Source organism: Schistocerca nitens, chromosome 10, assembly GCF_023898315.1.
Source record: "Schistocerca nitens isolate TAMUIC-IGC-003100 chromosome 10, iqSchNite1.1, whole genome shotgun sequence".
NCBI lineage: Eukaryota > Metazoa > Arthropoda > Insecta > Orthoptera > Acrididae > Schistocerca > Schistocerca nitens.
This window is the reverse complement of record NC_064623.1, coordinates 185,185,772-185,203,396: the sequence shown is the minus strand read 5'-3', so window position 1 is coordinate 185,203,396 and position 17,625 is coordinate 185,185,772. Positions and strand designations below refer to the sequence as shown.

The following is a 17,625-nucleotide window of genomic DNA, read 5'->3' as shown; positions in this document are numbered from 1 at the left end:
ACCCCTTTTCAGAATTAATTTCCACCAATTTCATTTGCATTTTTCCTTTCATTTAGATGTAACCCTTTCCTCCCTCTTTACCGACAAATTAACTTCGGTGACGATTGCTTTTCCCGAATTTCCATTAGGTACACGCGGTTTAATTTTTCACTGTCATTAAGGTCGATAAGTGAAGGGGAGGTTACAACTACTTCTGACATTAGTTAAGTCCATGCCAGGTCGTGTTGCGGCACCTCTGCGTCATAGCAGGGGCACTACACGATATCAGGCAGGTGTTGAAGGTTCAAATGGCTCTGAGCACTATGGGACTTAACTTCTGAGATCATCAGTCCACTAGAACTTAGAACTACTTGAATCTACTAACCTAACGACATCACACGCATCCATGCCCGAGGCAGGATTCGAATCTGCGACCGTAGCGGTCGCGCGGTTCCAGACTGTAGCGCCTAGAACCGCTCGGCCACACCGGCCGGCTGAGGCAGGTGTATCAGTTTCTTTGGTTCTTCACTGTGTATGACATGTACTGAATTGCGCAGGCCAGGCCTCGGAGTATGGCGCTGTTTGGATGACTCACCGGGCTGCTGACCGCAGGCGGCCGCGAGGTACTGCTTGCAGAAGGGCCGGTTGAGGCAGGAGCCGACCACGGGCCCCCCGGCTCCGTCTGTGGCCATCACGGACAGTCCGGAGCGCAGCTGCTCCATGGCGTACTGCCGGAAGTCGCGCTCCCTCCTGCCGGTGGTGCACGGCGGGAAGCTGTGCGACAGCGGCTCGTCCCGCAGGAAGATGGGAGTCACGTGGTCCAGCACCTGCCACACACTCGTCGTGAGCTGCCTGTCTCGTTTCAAGTTCAGGTCACATGTAAGTTTATATATGAAAGTACACTGGGCTGACAAGAGTCGTGGAAGAACAACATGGACATACACCACTGGCCATTAAAATTGCTACATCACGAAGATGACGTGCTGCAGACGCGAAATGTAACCGGCAGGAAGGAGATGCTCTGATATGCAAATGATTAGCTTTTCAGAGCATTCACACAAGGTTGGCGCCGGTGGCGACACCTACAACGTGCTGACATGAGGGAAGTTTCCAACCGATTTCTCATACACAAACAGCAGTTGACCGGCGTTGCCTGGTGAAACGTTGTTGTGATGCCTCGTGTGAGGAGGAGAAATGCGTACCATCACGTTTCCGACTTTGATAAAGGTCGCATTGTAGCTTATCGCGATGGTGGTTTATCGTATCGTGACATTGCTGCTCGTGTTGGTCGGGATCCAATGACTGTTAGCAGAATATGGTATCGGTGGGTTCAGGAGGGTAATACGGAACGCCGTGCTCGATCCCAACGGCCTCGTATCACTAACAGTCGAGACGACAGGCATCTTACCAACATGGCTGTAACGGATAGTGCAGCCACGTCTCGATCCCTGAGTCAACAGATGGAGACGTTTGCAAGACAACAACCTTCTGCACGAACAGTTCGACGACGTTTGCAGCAGCATGGACTATCAGCTCGGAGACCATGGCTGCGGTTACCCTTGACGCTGCATCACACAGCACCTGCGATGGCGTACTCAACGACGAACCTGGGTGCAGGAATGGAAAAACGTCATTTTCGGATGAATCCAGGTTCTGTTTAGAGCTTCATGATGGTCGCATCCGTGTTTGGCGACATCGCGGTGAACGCACATTGGAAGCGTGTATTCGTCATCGCCATACTGGCGTATCACCCGGCGCGATGGTATGGGGTGCCATTGGTTACTCGTCTCTGTCACCTCTTGTTCGCATTGACGGCAGTTTGAACAGTCGACGTTACATTTCAGATGTGTTACGACCCGTGGCCCTACCCTTCATTCGATCCCTGCGAAACCCTACATTTCAGTAGGATAATGCACGAAAGCATGTTGCAGGTCCTGTACAGGCCTTTCTGGATACAGAAAATGTTCAACTGCTGCCCTGGCCAGCACACTCTCCAGATCTCTCACCAATTGCAGACGTCTGGTCAGTGGTGGCCGAGCAACTGGCTCGTCACAATACTCCAGTCACTACACTTGATGAAGTGTAGTATCGTGTTGAAGCTGCATGAGCAGCTGTACCTGTACACGTCATCCAAGCACTGTTTGACTCAATGCCCAGGCGTATCAAGGCCGCTGTTACGGTCAGAGGCGGTTGTTCTGGGTACTGATTTCTCAGGATCTATGCCCCCAATTTGAGTGAAAATGTAATCACGCATCAGTTATAGTATAATATATTTGTCCATTGAACACCCGTTATCATCTGCATTTCTTCTTGGTGTAGAACTTTTAGTGGCCAGTAGTGTATAAAGATGGTGGCAGTATTGTGTACGTGAGGTTTAAAATTGCAGTGCAGAGCTATCATTTGTACTCCGGTGACTCATATGAAAAGTTTTCCCACGAGAATTAACGGACTTGAAAGTAGAAGAGTAGTTGAAGCTAGATGCGTGGGACATTCCATTTCAAAATAGTTAGAGAATTCCTAGATCCACAGAATGAAGAGTGTGCCGAGAATAGCACAGTTCGGGCATTACCTCTCACCACTGAAAACGCAGCGGCCGACCGCCTTCACCTAAGGACCGAGAGGAAAGGTCCTTAGGTAGAGTTTGTCAGTACTAACAGACAAGCAACGCTGCGTGAAATAAGTGCGGAAATCAGTGTGGGGTGCATGGCGAACGTACCCGTTGTTACAGTGCCGCGAAATCTGGCGTTAATGGGCTACGTACGGCAGCAGACGACCGACACGAGTGGCTTTGATAACATCACGACATCGACTGCAGCGCCTCTCCACGTCTCGTAGCCATGTCGGTTGGACCCTAGAGGACTGGAAAACGGTGGCCTAGTCAGCTGAGTCCCGATTTCAGTTGGTAACAGCTGATGGTGGGCTTCGAGTTTGGTGCAGATCCCACGAACCCAAGCTATCCAGAAGGCACTGTGCAAGCTCGTCGTGGGCTGTGTTTATATGGCACTGAAATGGGTCCTGTGGTCCAGATGAACCGATAATTGACTGTAGATAGTCATGTTCGACTATTTGGACAGCATATGCAGCCATTCGTTATGGACGACATTGCACCATGTCACCACGCCACAGTTGTTTGCGGTTGGTATGAAGAACGTTCTGGATCTGTGATTTCCTGTCAGAGAGGTCACAGTTCGTAGTAACTGACGGAAAGTCATCGAATAAAACAGAGGTGATTTCTGGCGTTCCCCAAGGTAGTGTTATATGCCCTTTGCTGTTCCTTATCTATATAAACGATTTCGGAGACAATCTGAGCAGCCGTCTTCGGTTGTCTGCAGATGACGCTGTTGTTTATCGACTAATAAACTCATCAGAAGATAAAAAAAACTGCAAGACGATTTAGGAGAAATATCGGAATGGTGCGAAAAGTGGCAGTTTTCCTTAAATAACGAAAAGTGTGAGGTAATCCACATGAGTGCTAAAAGGAACGCCTTAAACTTCGGTTACACGATAAATCAGTCTAATCTGAAAGCCGTAAATTCAACTAAACACCTAGGTATTACAATTACGAACAATTTAAATTGGAAGGAACACACAGAAAATGTTGTGGGGAAAGCTAACCAAAGACTGCGTATTATTGGCAGGACACTTAGAAAATGTAACAGACGTACTAAGGAGACTGCCTACAGTACGCTTGTCCGTCCTCTTTTAGAATAATGTTGCGCGGTGTGGGATCCTTACCAGATAGCACTGACTGAGTACATCGAAAAAGTTCAAAGAAAGGCAGCACGTTTTGTATTATCGCGGAATATGGGAGAGGGCGTCACAGAAATGATACAGGATCTGGGATGGACATCATTAAAAGAAAGGAGTTTTTCGTTGCGACGGAATCTTCTGACGAAATTCCAATCACCAACTTTCTCCTCCGAATGCGAAAATATTTTGTTGACACCGACTTACATAGGGAGGAACGATCACCAAGATAAAATAAGGGAAATCAGAGCTCGTACGGAAAGATACAGGTGTTCATTCTTCCCGCGCGCTATACGAGATTGGAATAATAGAAAATTGTGAAAGTGGTTCGATGAACCCTCTGCCATGCACTTAAGCGCGATTTGCAGAGTATCCATGTAGATGTAGATGTATATGTAGAACTGACAATGGACTATCGGATCATGATGCACAATTAATGAAAATAAACAGTGTGGCACTTTACAACCCAGAGGCACGTTTGTACAAAGCAGTAAGATATTACTAACAGGAATCGTTAAGAGTAAGCTAAGACGGGGGGCGTGGAATGAGGTATATGTGGAAAGATACGTTATGTCAAACTCAGTTTATAGCATAATAAATTTGTGTCAGTATTTAAAAGCTGATTTCCTACAGTTTATCCAAAAAATCTATTAAACAATTAGTAAGCCATGGGTAACTAAGGGAATTAAAAACTCTGGTAACAGGCAGTGGGAAATTTATGTAAAAGCCAGAGGAAGTCAAGAGCTAACATTACTTTCATACAACAAAAAACACTGTAGTAGTTTAAGAACAGTCATTAAAATATCCAGATGTGGGCATGTCCTGATGTACATAAATGTCGCAGATAATAAGATTAAAAAGATATGGAACATTGTCAAACAGGAGACAGGACAGCCAGTCAGTGTACAAGATTCCACAATAATTAAACTAAATTACAATGTCGTGACTGATAATTCACAAGTTGCAAGTGCTTTTAAAAACCAGTTTCAAACTGTAACAACAAATATAGGATTTAACGGTTTACCTGAAGAAGAAAGAGAATGATTAAAAGTGCCATTCCGGTATACTTTAAGTAACCAGAAGAAGCACCAGTATCCTTGGCTGAAATTAATACAACACTATAAAAATTCAAAGAACAAAATTTTCTGTGGTGCTGGTGGTTTTTCAAACGGAATTAAGACAAGTTGTTCCTACTTAATAAGTAATGTAGTTAGTGATACATGCCTACAGCCTACGACTCACTTGATTGTGAATCTCTCTTCCGAATTCTTATGGAAAAAAGGCTAGATAATAAAACTCTAACACTGATTAAGAAAACGTTAACCGACATTACCTCTAAAGTTAAATTCATGGGAGAAATTTCTGAACCATTTGATAAAAAGACTGGTGTTAGGCAGATGGGCTCTCAACATTACTGTTTACCTGTGTTTTGGAAAAGGCAATTACAGAATGACGAGAGGAAAAGTCGAGTCAAAATATAGCTCGATCAATCAAGACAGGTAGAGGTAATATTTTAGTAGATTGCCTCGCCTTCGCAGATGATCTGGAAATTTTAACAAGGGATGTTACCACTGCTCAAAAACAAATAGAAATTATTAAAGAAATTGCGGAAAAAGTAAGATTAAAAATATCATTCGAAAAAACGGAATATATGACATGCAACAAACAAGCACCAAAGATTTTGAACACGAAATATGGAAAAATGAAAAGGGTTTCTCAGTTTAAATATTTGTGGAAATAATGCAAGAAAACGGTCTCGACAAAGCTGCAAAAGAAGTTTGCCGTCAAAAAATGGCAGCTGCATTCAGATTAACACAAAATATTTATAATAAAAAATCATTTTCTAGATTCAGTTAACTTAGACATTACAGCACTGTAATCAAACCTGAATGTCTTTAAGGAGCAGAAACTTTAATTTTAAGTAGAAAGAAGTATACTGAAGAAATTAAAAATAAAGAATGAACGATTATTAGAAAAATATTAGGCCCCAAAATTACTGATGGAGAAACTTATAGGCCGAGAAGGAATAAGTAAATAGAAGAATACACAGACATACGTGGTGACATGAGAAAACGAAGGCTCAGATTTTATGGGCACATTAAAAGGCATCCACTAGGCTGACAAAAAAATATTTGAATTCTACAAAAACACAAGAAAGGCCAAAACTGTACCAGTTAAATGGATCGCTGCGTCCTTGAAGTAGCTGGTATAGCTCAGGAAAACATTCATCAAAAAGATATTTGATTGGAAAGTTGATCAGAGGGAAATTATAAAACAGACTGGAACACCGTGGTCTCATGAAAAAAGAGACTTCATTCTGAAAGGATCAAACAAATTTGGACCAACCATCAAAAGCGACATTGATTGATTGTACCTCGTTTGGTCTTATTGGGCTCATACATGAATAATAATAATAATATATGTAGTGTATCACTGGGGCAGGAAATTTTTCCAGAAAGGTTAAAATATGCAACTATCAAGCCACTTCATAAGAAGGTGTCAAGATAGACGTAAACAATTATCATGCCGTTTCCTTACTGACATCTTTTTCCAGAATATTCGAAAAAGTAAATTACTCAAGAGTAGTCGCAAATTTAAGTGGAAATAATTTACTTAGCATATCACACTTTGGATTCTAGAAAGGTTGCTCCACTAAGAATTCTGTTTATACATTTATTCATCAAACAGTAGACGCCTTGAATAATAATATATCGCCTGTTGATATTTTTTGTGAACTCTCCAAGGACTTCGATTGTGTAGATTACGATATTGTCTTCGAAAAACTCAAATTTTATGTAAGTGATGGCCTTACCCACAGCTGGTTTGACTCATGATTGCTAAAGGTAATGCAATAGATTGTGGTGAGTAATTCAGACAGTGTCAGGAAGGTACAAAATTTTAGTGACGTGTAAAATCACAAAGGATGTCCAACAGCATTTAATTATGGGCCCACTCCATTGGTTATATCTGTGAATTACCTTACACTTAACATTCAACAAGCAAAATTGGTACATTTTGGAGATGACACATTTTGCAGATCCCATTAGAGAGAAAGCAACAGAAGAGTTGTAAATAATATTTTCCAAGGGATTGTAAAGTGGTACTCCGAAAATGGACTCTGCCTAAAGTTTGGAAAACACACTTCTTTCAGTTGCATACAGCAAGCAGTCATACCAACAACCGATGTAGCAGATAAGCCGGAATCAGTAAGTAGGGTAGAATGCTCCAAATTTTTGGGTATACACGTTATTGAAAAGTTGAACTAGAAGACGGATATTACTGAGATTCTCAAACATTAACGTCAGTTACTTTTGCTCTTTGTATAATTGCTAATCTTGGAAACAAAAGTATTAACCTCCTGACATATTTTGAATACTTCCTCTCAGTAATGTCATACAGAATGGTTTTCTGGGGTAACTCATCACTTAGAAAGAAAGTACTGATTGCACAAAAGCGAGCAGTAAGAACAATTTGTGGTGTTCACCCACTGATAACACGTAGGCATCCCTTCAAAAATCATTTTAACTGTGTCGTCACAATACATATTTTCGCTAATGAAACTCGTCACAAATAATTTATCACAATGTGAGAAGTACAGAATTGTACATACCTACAACTCTATAGAGAAAAATGACCTTTATTACCCATTGTTAAAGGTGTCAGTATATCAGAGAAGGGTTCAGTATACAGCAATAAAACTTTTTGATCGTTTTCCAAACAAGATAAAATGTCTGACAGGTAGCGAAGCAACGTTTAAATCTAATTTAAAATCATTTCGTGTGGAAAACACCTTCGACTCCACTGAGGAAATCTGCTTAAAAACTGGCAATCAGTATTAAAAGTAAACTTGTCTTTAAGTGTAGTTGTATGAGTAGGAATAAAATGCTAATGCGTTTATTTATTATTATTATTATTATTATGTGCGATTAGACCCATACGGATCACGCAAAGCTTTTCCGATTCAATTTTTTAATTCTCCAAACTTCTCTCATTCTTTCCCCATGAATTCTCTTTCTTTCCTCTGTCCATTTTGTCCCCTGTCTCTTGCAAACTTCATTCTCGGGTTGTACTTTCCAACTATTGATTTTTTGCCTGTATGCATTTCTGTTTATAACTTCTGAAGAATTTATTTGTGCATTTGCTAGATCTGTTTTGGTTTCTTGTATCCAGGGTATGGTTTTCAATTTTTCAATGTATATTAAAATTTTGTGGGAGAGTCTGGGTGTTGGGATTCTGTGGATATGACCGTAAAATTTTAGTCTTCTTTTCCGGATGTCTGCGGCGAGGTTAGATAATTTTTCTGTAGTTTTCCGAGACTGTAACCTGTATCCATCTTCAGTTCTTTTTGGGCCAAGAATCTTTCTGATAATTTTGCGTTCCTCTTTCAGGATGCCTTCCAGGTCGCCTTTTCTATGGAGTGTGAGTGTTTCGCTGGCATATAGTGCTTCGGGCTTGATTACTGTATTGTAGTGTCGTATTTTTGAGTGAATGGAGAGACACTTTTTATTGTAGATGTTGTGGGTTTTACAGTATGCTCTTTTCAGTTTTTGCAGTCGAACTTTTTGTGCAGTTTTCTCTCCCCCTGTGGGTTCTAGGACCTCGCCTAAGTATTTAAAGAATGGAACTCTCTCAATTTGTCCATATTTTGTAGTCAGTTTTTGAGTTTCAAATTTTGAGCAGATGAATTTGTTTTTTTGGAAGGAAATTTGTAGCCCAACTTTTTCGGCGCATTCTTTGAGAATGTCTATCTGTTTAATTGCTGTGGTCTCGTTTTCTGCTAGAATGGCCACGTCATCTGCAAATGCCAAGCATGAAATTTTAATACCATCTTTAAATCTTCCTAGTTGTATAGGCTTCCAGTAATTTTGATTCTTCAGTTCTTTTTCCCATTCTCGGATGACTTTGTCTAAGACAAGGTTGAAGAGGAGTGGAGACAAGCCGTCACCTTGTCTGACGCCGGTTTTGATCAGGAAGGGCTCTGATATTTCACCCAGGAATTTTATCTTAGAAGTTGTGTTTGTGAGCGTTTCTTTGATAAGGTTTAGGGTTTTCGGATCGAGTCCTAGCTCCTCAAGGATAATAAAGAGAGATTGCCTATCGATTGAATCATAAGCCTTTGCGAAATCAACAAAGGAACAAATGATCGGACTGTTTCTGACTGCTTTGTATTTTAGTGTTGTCTTCAAATTGAAAATTTGTTCTGCACAGGATCGGTGAGGGCGAAAGCCAGCTTGGTATTCACCAATACTGTGTTCGAGTTGTTCTTGTGTTCGTTGAAGAAGACAAGCTGAGAGGATTTTATAAGTGACTTGGAGAAGGGAGATTCCTCGATAGTTGTTTATATCTGCCATGTCTCCCTTTTTATGCAGTGGATGAATTAGGGCGCATTTCCAGTCTACTGGTAGTTTTTCTGTCTGCCAAATGTCTGTGATGATTTGAGTGAGTTCTTTGAGGGAATTTGGTCCAAGATCTTTAAGTAGTTCTGCAGTGATATTATCTTCTCCGGATGCCTTGTTGTTTTTCAGTCTATGAATATGTCTTTGGATCTCCTCTAGTGTGGGTGGTGGGGATTCTGGATTTGTGTAGACAGCAGTTTCTTGAGGGAATCTTGAAGAAGGTTCAGGGCAATTGAGGAGTCCGGAAAAGTATCTTGCCACCTCCTCACAATTTTCCCGATTTGTGAGCGCTAGTTTTCCATCTGGTTTTCTGAAACATATATTTCGTGAGCCGTATCCATTGATTCTCCCAGCAAAGGTCTTATAGAAGTCTCGTACATTATAGTTACGGAAATTTTCTTCAATAGACTCACACTGTTCCTTGAGGTACTTCCTCTTGACTTGTCTGATTGTTTTTGCCACTTGTCTTCTTGTGTTGTGGAAGTGATCTAGATTTTCTGGGGATTTTTTACTGTTATACTTCAGAAAGGCTTTCTTTCTTTCTTCCAGCGCTTTTTCACATCCAGAGTCCCACCAGGGGTGTTTTGTGTTCTTTTTCAATGGGATCAGTTCTTTTGCCTTCTTTGTAATTTTTGTTCGAAATTTTTCCAAAGAGTCAGCTGGTTCCTTTTCCCACTCCTCCTTCAGATTGGCTTCTTTGATTGTTCGTGTGTCAAATTTCATCATGTGTGTTTTCTTCGGATAGAATTTTTTTGGGGTGAATTTCACTTTAATGCGTGTTAAGTAGTGGTCTGAGTCAATGTTCGCCCCTCTGCGGACTTGGACATCATGGATCTCTTTCTGTACGAAATAGGAGATGGCAATGTGGTCAATCTGATATTCGCCGATCTCTTGTATGGGGGACCTCCAGGTCTTTTGTTTTCTAGGTTTTTTTCTCAAAGATGTAGACATTATTTTTAGATTATTTTGTTGGCATAGTTCAATAAATCTCAGTCCGTTTCTGTTGGTGAATCTGTGTGCTGGATATTTTCCTACAGTTTTTTGGTGTTCTTTCTCTCTGCCAATTTGTGCATTGAAATCTCCCATTAAGATTTTGATATCATCCCGGGGAATTTTGGCCATGACATCTTCAAGTTTAGTCCAGAATTTTTCAGTTTGTAGTTGGCGTTTTTTGTTGTCTATGTTTGTGGGTGCATGAACATTTATCAATGTGTATTTCTTGTTGGCGCACTGGATACGCATGGTCATGAGGCGATTATTTATGGAAAAGACCTCTCTAATTGAGCCTAATATATTTCTGTGCACCGCAAATGCCATGCCCAGGAGTGGCGTACCATTGGCAATTCGTTTGTCAGTCTTGCTCTTGAAGATGCGATAGTTTCCATAGTCTATTGTATTTTCATCCGTGAATCTAGTTTCTTGTAACGCTAAGATCTTAATTTTTTGTTGGTCTAGCTCTGTTACTAAGTTGTGTAATTTTCCAGGTTGAATTAGGGTCTGAATGTTAAAGGTACCAATGTACATGGGAACCTTGGGACGAAGTTTGCTCCAGGAACTGACAATCCCTGGTTCTAAACACCCAGTGGAAACACTGGACCAAAACAAGCTATCATGATTCGTGAGAGTAATGACAGAATTACCCCAGGTGGTAACCAATCCACTCGTCGACAGACGACAACTGGGTTTTCGGATTCTGGGGAACCCGGGCCATCACGATCAGAGTTCTCAAGCAAACTTCGTTTATTTATTTATTTATTCGTATGGCTAGGGCCCCCCGTCGGGCAGACCGTTCACCGGGTGCCGGTCTTTCAATGAGACGCAACTTCGGCGACCTGCAGTCGATGACGATGATAGGATGATGATGAGGACGGCACAACACCCAGTCCCTGAGCGGAGAAAATTCCCCGACCCAGCCGGGAATGGAACCCGGGTCCAGAGGATTGACAATCCGTCACGATGACCATTTTTTTCTTCTTTTTTTTTTTTTTTTGTTCGTTATGGTTCGTTGTATTTCGTCGTAGCGGACGTCACATGACATCCGTTGAAGTTCGTTGTTGATCCTTTCACTCAGTTTTTTATTACAGTGGCCAGCCAGCTCTCTGACCGAACACGCTGAGCTACCGTGCCGGTTTATCTTTTATTTTTTATTTTTTTACAGCTCCACGCTGGAACGGACAGGCACTCGGACTTGACCATTGTTACCGGGGGCCGACTGTGTTCATTAATATTAACATTAATCATGTATACATATCCTATAAACTGACTCGTTCCACAGCGTTTCGACGATCGAATCGTTCAAATGAGTAAGGGACATGTACCTAACTAACTAGCTAAATATATGTCAGAACATGGTGCACCAATTTACAAAAATACATTAATGATACTTATATAATGAAGAAAGTTATACTGACATCAGGTAAAATTTACACAGCATGACTGTGCGTCTTAAGGCAACATCGTGAATGACGTAATTGGTGCAATACAATGTAAACAAAACTGATACAACTCACAAAATAAAATATAAATTGTTAAAGAGTAAGCTTACAACGATCACAAGCTCAAATGTTACATTATTAGTATGACCAAATGTAATCGTATTGCAGTAGTCTAACATATAATAAATGACAGACAACGGAACCATTTAGGTAAAACTAGACGAATGGCTACAAGTAAAAATAAAATAGAAACTAATACAATTAAAATTACTTTTTAATTTTTTAAAGTATTTTTGTGGAATATTGAACCATAATAACAGTCTAGCAGTTGTAAGTTGTTTTTAAAAGCTTTTTAATTCTAGTATTAACTTCTACTTTAATTATAGTTGTTGGCGCTCATTTAGGATTACCTAAATTGTTCTATTTTATGTCAGGTAATATACACTCCTGGAAATGGAAAAAAGAACACATTGACACCGGTGTGTCAGACCCACCATACTTGCTCCGGACACTGCGAGAGGGCTGTACAAGCAATGATCACACGCACGGCACAGCGGACACACCAGGAACCGCGGTGTTGGCCGTCGAATGGCGCTAGCTGCGCAGCATTTGTGCACCGCCGCCGTCAGTGTCAGCCAGTTTGCCGTGGCATACGGAGCTCCATCGCAGTCTTTAACACTGGTAGCATGCCGCGACAGCGTGGACGTGAACCGTATGTGCAGTTGACGGACTTTGAGCGAGGGCGTATAGTGGGCATGCGGGAGGCCGGGTGGACGTACCGCCGAATTGCTCAACACGTGGGGCGTGAGGTCTCCACAGTACATCGATGTTGTCGCCAGTGGTCGGCGGAAGGTGCACGTGCCCGTCGACCTGGGACCGGACCGCAGCGACGCACGGATGCACGCCAAGACCGTAGGATCCTACGCAGTGCCGTAGGGGACCGCACCGCCACTTCCCAGCAAATTAGGGACACTGTTGCTCCTGGGGTATCGTCGAGGACCATTCGCAACCGTCTCCATGAAGCTGGGCTACGGTCCCGCACACCGTTAGGCCGTCGTCCGCTCACGCCCCAACATCGTGCAGCCCGCCTCCAGTGGTGTCGCGACAGGCGTGAATGGAGGGACGAATGGAGACGTGTCGTCTTCAGCGATGAGAGTCGCTTCTGCCTTGGTGCCAATGATGGTCGTATGTGTGTTTGGCGCCGTGCAGGTGAGCGCCACAATCAGGACTGCATACGACCGAGGCACACAGGGCCAACACCCGGCATCATGGTGTGGGGAGCGATCTCCTACACTGGCCGTACACCACTGGTGATCGTCGAGGGGACACTGAATAGTGCACGGTACATCCAAACCGTCATCGAACCCATCGTTCTACCATTCCTAGACCGGCAAGGGAACTTGCTGTTCCAACAGGACAATGCACGTCCGCATGTATCCCGTGCCACCCAACGTGCTCTAGAAGGTGTAAGTCAACTACCCTGGCCAGCAAGATCTCCGGATCTGTCCCCCATTGAGCATGTTTGGGACTGGATGAAGCGTCGTCTCACGCGGTCTGAACGTCCAGCACGAACGCTGGTCCAACTGAGGCGCCAGGTGGAAATGGCATGGCAAGCCGTTCCACAGGACTACATCCAGCATCTCTACGATCGTCTCCATGGGCGAATAGCAGCCTGCATTGCTGCGAAAGGTGGATATACACTGTACTAGTGCCGACATTGTGCATGCTCTGTTGCCTGTGTCTATGTGGCTGTGGTTCTGTCAGTGTGATCATGTGATGTATCTGACCCCAGGAATGTGTCACTAAAGTTTCCCCTTCCTGGGACAATGAATTCACAGTGTTCTTATTTCAATTTCCAGGAGTGTATGTTCGATAATTGTAATACGAGTGCAGTTGGTTGCAATCATGTAATATTTTAGCTTGTTATGCCTGTAAACTTATAACGGCAAGACTGTTACCATGGCTCAGTGTTGTACAAGTACACTTTTAATTTAAGAAAATCCTTTCTATTGTAATATTATCTTCTGTTTTATTTCAAGTTAATGTCAGTCAGCTGCGCTTTCCGAAACTAAAGAAATTTGCTGCTGGTATGGCATGAATGTGTGGAACAACTTACGTCTGTGAGCAAAAATTAAAAAAAAAAACGGATGAGTGCCAATAGAACTCCCACACCGACGGTTTGGTACTCACTAAATTGTGTGTGTAAGATAGATTTTCCGTATGGGGAGTCGAGAAACTCCAAGAATTTTCCGTTTTAGCGATATCGATACAGACAAGATACACATCTGCCCATTTTGAGAAAAATGGATCTTAACAGGATAGGCAGACAGATAACAAATGACAAAAAATATTTTTTTGTGTGATATAATTTCAAATTAACAATTTTTTTTCCTTACTTGTTCTGTGAACCCTTGCTTCCTGCCAGATTTCATTATTAAAGGTCAATAGGAAGTACCACATACTCGTAGGATTTGATGATTGTCATTGCGAGCATAAAAATGTGTGACATAAATGGCCGCATCTTTTGACTAAATTTTCTTGGAAGCATACATTTGGTGCACCGCCCAGGGACTAAAGACCTTACTATGCGACATAAATTCCATCTTGGTACGTCGAACCGTTCCTGAGAAAAATGGGTCTTAACGAGTGGGCAGACAGAAGGATAGACTGATAAAAATGGACATATATTACAGATTTAAAATTTTTTGGATTTTTTCTTAAGTTATTCTGTGAAAACTTGCTTCTTTGCCAAATTTCACGATTCTACTTCGTCATTTCCAATCGTGTACCAGCGATATACTCTGCAGAGCCAAATAAACTGGTACCCCTGCTTAATACCATGTAGGGCCCTCGCGAGCACGCAGAAGTGCCGCGACACGACGTGGCAAGGACTCGACTAATGTCTGAATGTCTGAAGTAGTGCTGGATGGAAGTGAAACCAAGAATCCTGCAGGGCTGTCCATAAACCCGTAAGAGTACGAGGAGATGGAAACCTCTTCTGAACAGCAAGTTGTAATGCACCCCATATATATTCAGTATAGTTCATGTCTAGGGAGTATGGTGGCCAGCGGAAGTGTTTAAACTTAGAAGAGTTTTGCTGCAGCAACTCTGTAGCAATTCTGGACGTGTGGGGTGTCGCATTACCCAGCTGGAATTGCCCAAGTCCGTCGGAATTCACAATGGACACGAATAGATGCGGGTGATCAGACAGGATGCTTACATACGTGTCACCTGTCAGTCATATCTAGACGTGTCAGGAGTCCCACATCACTCAAACTGCACACACCCCACACAATTACAGAGCCTCCACCAGCTTGAATAGTTCCCTGGTGACACGCGGGTTCCATGGGTTGATAAGGTTGTCTCGGTACCCGCTCGATCCAGTTTGAAACGAGACTTGTCCGACCAGGCAACATGTTTCCAGTCATCAACAGTCCAATGTCGGTGCTGACGGGCGCAGGCGAGGTGTAAAGCTCTGTGTCGTCCAGTCATTAAGGCTATATGAGGGGGCCTTCGGCTCCTAAAGTCCACAACGAAGATGTTTCGTTGAATGGTTCACACGCTGACACTTGTTGTTGGGGCAGCACTGAAATCTGGAGCAATTTAGGGAACGGTTGCATATCTGTCACGTTGAACGATTCTCTTCAGTTGCCGCTCGGGGTAGCCGCGCGGTCCAGGGCGTCATGCACGGTTCGCGCGGCTTCCCCCGTCGGAGGTTCGAGTCCTCCCTCAGGCACAGGTGAGTGTGTCGTCTGTCGCATCAGTTAGTTTAATTTAGATTAAGTAGTGTGTAAGTCTAGGGACCGATGACCTCGGCAGTTTGGTCCTATAGGAAGTTACCACAAATTTCAAATTCTCGTCAGTCATCGTTGGTCACATTCTTTAAGGATCTTTTTCCAGCAGCAGCGATGTCGGAGATTTGATGTTTTACCAGATTCCTGATACGGTGCACCCATGAAATGGTCGTTTGGGAAAATCCCCACTTCATCGCTACCTCGGAGGTTCTATGTCCCAACGCTCTTGCACCGACTATGACGCCACGTTCAAACTCACTTAAATCTTGATTACCTGCCACTGAGCCAGACACTTGTTGTCTTACATAGGCGTTGCCGACCGCAGCGCCGTATTCTGTCTGTTTACATATCTCTTTATTTGAATACACATGTCTATACCAGTTTCTTTCGTGCTTCAGTGTATTACAATGTGAAATGAAACTGGAAGCTTAAGATACATGCTTGAAAATGACGAAATATCGAAACTGGCCAATCGCTTAGATAATAAAAATGTAACACAGCCTGCCTGGAACATGTTTTCATTCACAAAACCCTAGTATTTGAAGAGTGAGTTTGCGAGTGTCAAGATATGTGACGTAAATGGCCAGTCTTTTCACAGTATAAACTCAGAAGCTTCAATTTTGTACAACGTCAAGGGATCGTAGACCTTAACCTGTGACATAAATTTCAACTTGATCGCCCGCATCTCGTGGTCGTGCGGTAGCGTTCTCGCTTGCCACGCCCGGGTTCCCGGGTTCGATTCCCGGCGGGGTCAGGGATTTTCTCTGCCTCGTGATGGCTGGGTGTTGTGTGCTGTCCTTAGGTTAGTTAGGTTTAAGTAGTTCTAAGTTCTAGGGGACTGATGACCATAGATGTTAAGTCCCATAGTGCTCAGAGCCATTTGAACCATTTTTTTCCAACTTGATTCGTCTAACCTTGCGTGAGAAAAAATGTTTTTAACAATCTGACAGATAGACAGTCGGAAAACAAGGTCATCCATAAGGGTTGCTTTTTCTACCGACTGAGTTACGGAACCCTAAGAATGAAGTATGTGAATTCAGCACATTGAACGAGATTGGCTGATTAACATTTGAAAGCAAGTGTCTCGATTAGATGCAGCAAAACCAACCCAAACTATATTAGAACAAATAAGCCCTCGGTCACAAATATTAAGTCAAAATTGACCAGGTTTCGACGCTACTATGACCGTCGTCTTCAGAATTAAACTAACTGTTCTAAAATATAATAGGTATATAAGACATTAATGAACTAAAGTGTGTACTGACTGGAAAGTTAGACCGTCAGCGAGAGCGCATCGCTAGCTCCTGCTACTACTAAGGCGAGTACACCGTTTGCTTCTTACATATTTTACAAACAGCAGCGACTTATTTTCAGTTATCTGTGTAATTACTAGTTTATTTTTGTAATTTCTTGCGTGTTCGAGTGCTTACTAGGTAGAACCTTTTATTTCAATAACAGTGTTTTTGTACTTATTTGCTGCGCTTAGCTTTTAAATAGTTTTTCTGGGAAAACCTAGTGTAGTTTTCGCGTCTCGTATTTCAGTGAGTGTTTCTTGATTATCAGAGTAGCTCATCAGAAGATTATCTTGGGAATTTGTCACCGTATAGAGTAGGGTAAACATAGTCATGTGTAGGGACTGTGGTTGTTGTGAGCGGACGCAAGGAGAATTGGCCACTCTTCGGGGACAGGTGGAGGCTTTGTCTGTTAGGCTCATCGAGCTCGAGGCGCAGGCGTCGGCTCGTAGTGGCGTTGGGGCAACTGTGGTGAGACCTATGCCTACTTCGGTGGCCTTGGAATCACATGGAACCCCTGATGTCGCTGCGTCTTCCGGCAGTGAGCATCTTACCGGTCAGCCATCACTCCAGGGTGAATGGCGGACAGTGGTGGGCTCGCGCGTGCCTGGCCGAAAGGCGAAGGTGGGATCTGGCCGCGTGGCGGCTGCCTTACCCCTTTCCAACAGGTACGGGGTGCTTCCTAGTGGTGATGACATCGTTTCCGAGCCACCACAGGATGCCTCGCCTGTTGGGCCAGTGGCCGATTCTCCGGCAAGGTCCCGACAGTCACAGAGGGCGGGCCTATTAGTTATAGGGAGCTCCAACGTTAGGCGGGTTATGGAGCCCCTCAGGAAAATAGCGGGTAGGTCGGGGAAGAATGCCAGTGTGCACTCGGTGTGCTTGCCGGGGGGTCTCGTCCGTAATGTGGAGGAGGCCCTTCCGGCAGCTATTGAACGCACTGGGTGTGACCGGCTGCAGATAGTAGCACATGTCGGAACGA

General features: G+C 43.3%; 1 protein-coding gene across 2 annotated transcripts in view; it reads right to left on the bottom strand.

The window, feature by feature from the left end:
• Nucleotides 1-17,625, bottom strand: part of LOC126210104 (uncharacterized) — a 292,284-nt gene that overhangs the window by 37,997 nt on the left and 236,662 nt on the right. For both annotated transcript variants that reach the window (XM_049939239.1, XM_049939240.1), the window contains exon 3: nucleotides 575-806. In XM_049939239.1, coding sequence (XP_049795196.1) covers nucleotides 575-806 — 232 coding nt within the window. The remainder of the gene's footprint in view (nucleotides 1-574; nucleotides 807-17,625) is intronic.